The sequence below is a fragment of the Chaetomium tenue genome (genome assembly GCF_020726465.1).
Source record: "Chaetomium tenue strain MPI-SDFR-AT-0079 chromosome Unknown F5144scaffold_5, whole genome shotgun sequence".
Classification (NCBI taxonomy): Eukaryota; Fungi; Ascomycota; class Sordariomycetes; order Sordariales; family Chaetomiaceae; genus Chaetomium; species Chaetomium tenue.
Window position 1 is genome coordinate 718262 of NW_027117333.1, and position 8053 is coordinate 726314.

The window sequence follows — 8053 nt, forward strand, 5'->3', positions numbered from 1 at the left end:
GTGAGGTTACTGCTTCCGATATCTGAGAGCACGAGTTGTGGTGATGGGGTTGGGGTTTGTGGTGGACTGTGTTGGTACACGAAAAACAGATTGACCGTGCGGAAACACGAACTAGAAACCGAAGCGGGTGCTGCAAGGTAAATTGTAGACAAGCTGTAAATATATTCACCCAGCGAGAATGCAAAGTTTTTGGGTTTCCATCAAGTAATTATATGTCAAGAGGTCGGCTCGCGGCCGGGTGCATGGTGTCCATGGCATGTTCCTGGGACCCACCCGAACGCCCCGCCACAAGAACTTGAAAGCGCACTGTATGTCTAGGGTGAAAAGCCCACGAGGGACTCCTTTTCCTTCGATGCCTCCCCGGCAAAGGCCAGGCTGACCGGGCACCGGTTCCAGGACATTTATCCCATAATTCGAGGAAGCCAGTTGTAGGCAATTGCTCTTTGGATTTAAACACATTCGTCCCGGGTTTGGTTTGGCCCGCAGGCACTCGCAGCTCAGGGCAATATGAACCGAACATATCAAGCAGCTGTACGAGTTTGTTACCAGTTACGGAATTTGATGTCAATTACGAAGTCCAAGCAGGTCGTTGTCCATGGTTCTTGAGCGTCGCCGAGGGCCTAGATCACATCATTGACCCACAGCAAAGCTCAGCGAGGGCTGATCCATCGGGCGCCAAGCCCTTGTGAGGTCACAAGGCACCAGGGCTCTGTGGCGCCTGGAACCCTCCCTGCAACCAACTTTTTCAAGCCAGGTCACCTGGTGGGGGAAGGAAGAAACGAGGAAACAAAAGGGAAAATTTTCCTTTGATGACTCCCTTGGTGCAGTCACATTCGCGGGACCATTAATCCGAAACGAGGTTCGCGTCTTCGCCTTGACTGTGAGATGGCGAGGTCACAGTAGGGTTCGGTTTCTAGGGCCCGTGTGATGAGCCGCCAGCATTTGCGATTGTTCTCGGCATGAGGAACCGGCAACTTTCCGGTCTTCGGCGGCCCTTTCTTATTCACGACCCAGAGAACCGTACTTTGTAGGTTGGCGGTACCTTAGTTACATCGAAAAATATACCCAAACACTTCATGTCCCGAGAGAGCTGGATGTTTCTTCGTCCCATGACGTCGAGCGCCCTTGTGGCGTTCCTCGGAGATGGTGTTTTCTCGGCTTCAGAGCCGCTCTGCAAGGCCTCATGTGCCCGACTCTTTCTTAAATTATTACCAGGTCTTGTTGTCATGATTGGCTAACCACCGGCGAACAGTTCACTAAGAGCAGCTCCCTGGCCAAGGTACCTACCTCTCTGTATTCGGCTCGGCGCCTGAGTAAACTAGTCTCGCATACGGGGGACAATCGCTCACATATTTAACCAACTTGTATGAATACCCCAAAGAGGGGACCAAATAAATCCCCCGGGTTCGTGCGGACCCGGCCGCGTTGTTCAAACTTCGCCGATCCCGGGTGAGTCACCGGGCCGAGTTTGATATGGCATACCCACCGTAACCCGGCCCGAGACGGGAATCGAGATGTCCCCTGAGTAGGCTCTCCACTACACTAAACACGAAGCTCAATACATGACCTGGGAAGGACGATTTCTTCGTCGAGCCCTTATCGAATGCCGAGTTTTTTTCTAGGGAACGTTGCCAACAATGCAACTCACTGTCGTTGGGCTTGTTGAATGGACAAATTGTACTGTGCAGGACCACAAACAACCCGCAAACTGGTGGAGCCCGGCCGCCATCCGCGAGTTATTTCCGTGGCATCGGACCCGTAGTGGAGGAACCTCGGAGCAAAATCTTCGTCTCGGAGTGAGAAAACCTTTTCGTCGCCGGTTAGGGCCGGCTCTAAAGCTCGTTCAGCCCTGCCGATTGCGAATTTCTCAGAGGAGCGGGCTCGGTGAGGAGCTTGCCGGGCCCGGGCTTGCTTCCGCACTCCTTCCTTGGTGGAGATTCCACAGTGTTGGCGCTTAGCGAGTGGGTTTGTCGAAAAACTGAGTTTTGGCGTATGCTCTTGTATGTACCACAACAAGCCCACACGGCACTGGCAGTACGTAGCTTGTCCAAGGTAACGTAGGCATGCAAGAGAATTAGCCTCGTGTAGTTTCTTGAAGGATGTTGTTAAACAGTGGGCCTTATTAAATTTCGTGCCGCCTCAACGATTTCCAAAGTCCCCAGGGAAGTTTCCAGCTACTTTTGACCTTGAAAGGATCAAAATTGGCGTTCTCTAAACGCTGGAGGTAATCTCCAGCTGCGACCGCTTCTAGCAACACACTAAAACCGCGCTGGATGTCCAACTTCGTGTCCTCGCCGCCATGTACCGTACCGAAGTGTGCATGCTCTGGCTCCTCTTGGTGCTCATAATCGTGCCCAGGTTCATGTCCGGTTTGCAAGTTCTTGAGCATCTCGCGTGCCGTGATCAGGTGGTCATTCGCTCGAGTAGCAACCTGGAAGACAGCATCCTGTAAGCCTTCGGCGTTTGGCCCACGGCGGAAAACATCCTCTTCCTTTAGGCCCACCCCGGCCATGACATCAAGCGGGAGCAGTAGTGCCGGGCTTCTGGTGTTACCAACACTGGAACCTGATGGACCTAGTATGGGCTGTGAAGGTGCGGCGAGGATTGGGATCCCACGGAGTGACGCAGCGATGCCGTAAGCCTTGCCGATGTGGCTTGCCAAGTGATCCATGTGCACCGACTGGAGGGACATCGCCGCAAGCGTCATATACATGAGTGTGGCATACGTATTCTCGGCATAGTCCTCCAAAGCTGTCAAGTTGGTAAAGGGCTTGTTCTCCATGTGCTTCTCTCGCGTGTTGATCAACCGCAGAAGCCAGAACTTGAGTGAGCTCGCACTGTTACCCCCCGTTCGTGCTGCGAGGTTCGTAATGGCGTTGTGCAACAATATCGAAATGGGCTCCCGCGGCGGGTTGCCAGCAAAGGTACTATTGACGGAGTCTCGCCAGAACTGCATCCGGAAGCGGCCTATGGTTGGATTTGACACCGTCTCGGGCAGGCGGGCGAGCTCGAGGTTCAGTGTCCGGAGAGCGTCGTAGGCATCCTGAGCCGAGCGGGGGATAAAGTGCCGAATAAGATATGCCTCATAGTCGCCATGTCTAAGAAATCGTTAGTTTGATGCCCGGGCTGCAAAAGAAGAAGGGCGAGGGCGTAGACCTGAGCTGGTTCAAGCAGTATCTGCGTGCTTGAGCTACTTCTGATGCTTCTGCACTTGCCGCAAGGCCTCGGTGAAACCGACGGGCTTTGCGAGGTGCCTGCTTAAGGCCGTTTCCAACAGCTCGAATTAAATACATGAGGTGAGCTTTTTCTAGTTTAGTGTTGGGATGGCCGGCACACATTGGCAGCGATACAATGCCAATCAGAGCAGCAATCTGCTCGAATTTGTGGGTCCAGACGAGTTCGAATTCATTGCTCTTCCTGTCGCGCGGTCACCTGATGAGCGCGTCATGGAATTTCGCGTTCTCTTAATCGCGTCTCCCGAGACCAGCACCGACGTCGGCTCAGTAGCGGCACTCCCATCCTCATATGCCGCCTGGCCCGATGACGCCCACATTTCAGTACAATGGATTTCCCTGGCTCTGATGAGCCACCCATCAAAAGACGGCGCTTTTTTGCAAATACGGAGGATGGTGAAACCCCCCAGAGGCCCAATACCGCCCCCTCTTGCGATGTCTTGTCGCCGTCCAGCGCAACAACGAAACTACACAATGTCGATGCCGATACCCTGCCGGCACCCGTCCTCAACCGCTCCCTAGACTCGCCGTCTCTCGAAAAATCTTCACTCCCACAACGACATGTCGATGCAGCCACCGGTCAGAGCCCTGCCCCGCCAAGTGGAGGCCCAAGTCACGATGCCTTCGACCAGAGTACATTTGAAGCTTTTGTAGGCGAGAATGTCAAACCCGATGTGGTAGCTCTACTTCGAGAGAGTTGCGGCAACGATCTAGAGCGGGCCATCAACATATACCTCGACGGCACTTGGAAAACCTTAAAACGACAAACGCCGGTTCCAACTCGTGCGCGCCCTTCAATCCCCCCTGCGGTGCGCCGCACGCATGGAGGTTCAAGCCCGCTTCCTCGTCGGTCGTCCGCGCTACAATCGATGCCTACATCGAGATATATTGGCGCATTTGGCGTCGAAGGGTGGACCACACGGAGTGGCACCAATCTCTTAAAGCACGGCGATATCGTCAAGATCGAGCGCCAGAGGATCCAAATTCCCAAGGCCACGTCATACAAAGGACACCTCAAACCCGGGCCGGTTCAACCAACCTATCGCGTCAGTGCGGCGGCAGCCAAGAGGGTTGACGTGATCGTTCGCTTTACCGACAGTATTGGCAGGGAAATTGGACGTCTGGCCAAGGATACGGCAAACTGGGTGTCGACATTGATGGATCAGGAAATATGCGCTTTTGAGGGGACATGCGTTTACGCCCCCGAGAGATTGCGCACCAATGACACTGTCTTCCTGCAACTTCGCTGCTCGCTTCTGAAATCGGCTTTTTGCCGGGAATTTCACGTCGCCGCTAACAAGACAACCGGCCAGGTTGAGGAAACCGAGACTTCGGAGGAAAAGGACTTGCGGCTGAGACAAGTGGCGCTTGTTAGGCTTTTTCAGGAGATCAATCTTCTTCCAACAAGAGGGAACGCAGCAGCAGCACAGAACCAACGGCAAGATCTACTTGATGCAGCAGAAATGGCTGAGAGCAAGGAAAAGGATAAACCAAGAACCCAAGGCCAGGACAGTACTGCTGCCTCTTCTCCTTCGGATGACAACGAAGATGGCGAGGAGCTTGAACAAGACCAACTTGACGCCCTCTACAAAAAGGCACAATCATTCGACTTTAGCACCCCCGAAGCAGAGCCTGCTGATACCTTTCGCCTCACACTACGCCCATATCAAAAACAGTCACTTCACTGGATGATGGCGAAGGAAAGGAACGTCCAGCGCGAAGAGCGCGAAACATCCATGCACCCCTTGTGGGAGGAGTACGGTTGGCCAACAAAGGACCACGACGACAAGGAGCTTCCGAACGTTGCCGACCACCCTACCTTCTACGTCAATCCATACTCCGGGGAGCTGTCTTTGCAGTTTCCGCGGCAAGGCCAACACTGCCTGGGCGGGATTCTGGCTGATGAGATGGGGTTAGGCAAGACGATCCAGATGCTCAGTCTCATACACACACACAAGTCCGACACTGCGATCACCGCCCGCCAAGGCAATCGAACGGTATCATCAGTCAATCAGCTCCCGCGTCTCCCTTCGCTGCAAGCACGCGAGACTGTCTCAGATGCCCCATGCACGACCTTAGTCGTTGCGCCCATGTCACTCCTCGCGCAGTGGCAGAGTGAGGCCGAGAATGCTTCCATGGAGGGTACCCTGAGGTCCATGCTGTACTATGGCAATGAAAAGAACGTCGATTTGCTGTCGCTTTGCTGCGAAGCCAACGCCTCAAACGCTCCGGATGTGATCATCACTAGCTACGGTGTGGTACTTTCTGAATTTACTCAGATGACAACGAGGCCTGGCGGCAAGGCCGGCAGTCGTGGTCTCTTCTCCCTAAACTTTTTCCGTGTCATATTGGATGAAGGTCACAGTATCAAGAACCGCCAATCTAAGACGGCCAGAGCCTGCTATGACATCGCCGCAACGCACCGGTGGGTGTTAACGGGGACACCTATCGTCAACAAACTTGAGGATCTCTTCAGTCTTGTCAAATTCCTCAAGGTCGAGCCTTGGAACAACTTTTCCTTCTGGCGGACATTCATCACAGTACCATTTGAGTCCAAAAACTACATGCGGGCATTGGACGTTGTCCAGACGGTTCTAGAGCCGCTCGTCATGAGAAGGACGAAGGATATGAAAACGCCAGACGGAAAGGCCTTAGTGGCCCTCCCGCCCAAGCAGATTGAGATTCTCGACATTGAGCTTTCTAGGGCGGAGCGTGATGTTTACGACTACATTTTCACCAAAGCAAAGCGTACCTTCTTAGCTAACGTCGAGGCCGGCACTGTCATGAAGGCCTTCACCAGCATTTTTGCACAAGTTCTCCGGCTTCGCCAATCATGCTGCCACCCCATTCTTGTCCGCAATCGAGAGATCGTTGCTGAGGAGGAGGAAGCCGGTGCTGCTGCAGATGCCGCAGCCGGACTTGCAGACGATATGGACCTTCATTCTCTAATCGAGCGTTTCACGGCGACGACGGACGATACAGCCGACACCAACGCTTTCGGTGCTCATGTACTGGGCCAAATCCGTGACGAGGCCATCAACGAATGTCCCATTTGTGCCGAGGAACCGATGGTTGACCAGACCGTGACCGGATGCTGGCATTCCGCTTGCAAGAATTGTCTGTTAGACTACATCAAACACCAGACTGACCACCACGAGGTCCCCCGCTGCTTCCATTGCCGCGAGGTCATTAACTCGCGAGATCTGTTCGAAGTTGTCCGACATGACGACGACCCAGATGTTTCCGGGGTCGACCAGGGACCGCGCATCACTCTCCAGCGGCTTGGAGTCGGCAACTCCTCCGCGAAGATTGTTGCGCTGATCAACCAACTCCGTGAACTTCGCAGGGAAACCCCAACTATCAAATCAGTCGTGTTCAGTCAGTTCACATCCTTCCTCTCCCTCATCGAACCGGCTCTTGCGCGAGCCAACATGCATTTTGTCAGGTTAGATGGATCCACGTCTCAGAAAGCGCGCGCTGCCGTTCTTGAAGAGTTTAAAGAATCCAAGAGGTTTACAATCCTTCTCCTCAGCCTCAAAGCCGGCGGCGTTGGCCTCAACCTGACGAGTGCTAAGAGGGTGTACATGATGGATCCCTGGTGGAGTTTTGCTATCGAAGCACAAGCTATTGATCGAGTCCACCGGATGGGTCAGGAGGATGAGGTAAAGGTCTACCGGTTCATTGTAAAAGACAGTGTGGAGCAAAGAATGCTCAAAGTACAAGACCGGAAGAAGTTTATGTACGTTCCTTTCCCTCCTCAACCTGTCAATTGTTAAGTAATGTACTGACACTATTTCACAGCGCGACATCACTTGGTATGATGTCAGACGAGGATAAGAGAATGCAGCGAATCGAGGACATGCGAGAGCTTCTTAGTTAGGAAATAGATGATGAGTGTAGCTCGAATAAAGTGATGAGCTATACTATTTACTCCTAATAATAAAAGTGAAAGCAGTGAGGTTATATAACTTATTATATTAAATATAGTAAAAAAATAAAGATTATAAATGCTCTCTAATTAAGTCTATTATCTAGGATACTTCTATAGAAACATAATATTAAATATACTTTTAAAATTAAATTAACGTACTCCACCCCCAAGTCGCGCACACCCCCAAGTCGCGCACTTTTGACCGTGAACCGATAGGAAACATCAATTACACCACCACAACAACCGCAATACACTGAAACTATTTTAAATCATGTACATCAGATGTTTCTCCGTCTCCCTGACACGTGCGCGCATTGTGCCCGGGCTTTCCGCACTTACCACAACGCCGTGGAGCCGTCCCTGTTCGAGCCCGCCGACCACCATTTTCCCGCGTTTCACGCTCTACCTGTTCCTGCACCTCTCTCTGGCTTAATAGATCATGTGCATCTCCTACCCTACCGTAAGTGATCCTCCAAGACGCACATGTGTCTTTTTGGCCCTTCGGCGCTTGCTCAGTGCCTCATTTGCCTTCTGTAAGGTGCCTATCTCAGCCGTCATTAGGGCCACCGAGTGCGCCAATACCTGCGTCCCTTTCGCAAGCTGGTCGACAGCAGTGAGAATTGATGTTGGCGAGCTTCCCTGGTGACGGGCAATCCGATCTTTGATGTACTCGCATTGTGAGACAGTCTCTGTTGGGTTCCGTGGCGTCTGGGAGAACCAAGGATCGGCAGCGGCGGAGGGGGGACCAGTTGGTGTTGGCATCCGTAACTTGACATCCAGCTTGGATATCACTGACTCGGGGTCAGAAGGTACTAGACCTGCACCTCTGAACCCCCCTTTGTTGTTGCTCTCGGTCATGGCGGCAAAGTGGGCGGCTTTGAAGGCGAGG

At 52.9% G+C, this 8053-nt stretch overlaps 2 protein-coding genes across 2 annotated transcripts; one reads left to right on the forward strand and one right to left on the reverse strand.

The window, feature by feature from the left end:
- Positions 1 to 2122: 2122 nt before the first annotated feature.
- On the reverse strand, positions 2123 to 3553 carry F5144DRAFT_593759 (Squalene/phytoene synthase; the record flags this gene model as incomplete). The annotated part of the gene is made up of 3 exons (XM_066790499.1): positions 2123 to 3098; positions 3337 to 3413; positions 3485 to 3553. The coding sequence occupies 3 exons, from the start codon at positions 3551 to 3553 to the stop codon at positions 2123 to 2125; spliced, it is 1122 nt and encodes a 373-aa protein (XP_066640952.1).
- A 549-nt stretch (positions 3554 to 4102) lies between these two features.
- F5144DRAFT_492730 (SNF2 family N-terminal domain-containing protein) lies at positions 4103 to 7113 on the forward strand (the record flags this gene model as incomplete). Its single annotated transcript, XM_066785937.1, has 2 exons — positions 4103 to 6972; positions 7035 to 7113. 2 exons carry the CDS (start codon positions 4103 to 4105, stop codon positions 7111 to 7113), a joined length of 2949 nt encoding a protein of 982 aa, XP_066640953.1.
- Positions 7114 to 8053: the final 940 nt, after the last annotated feature.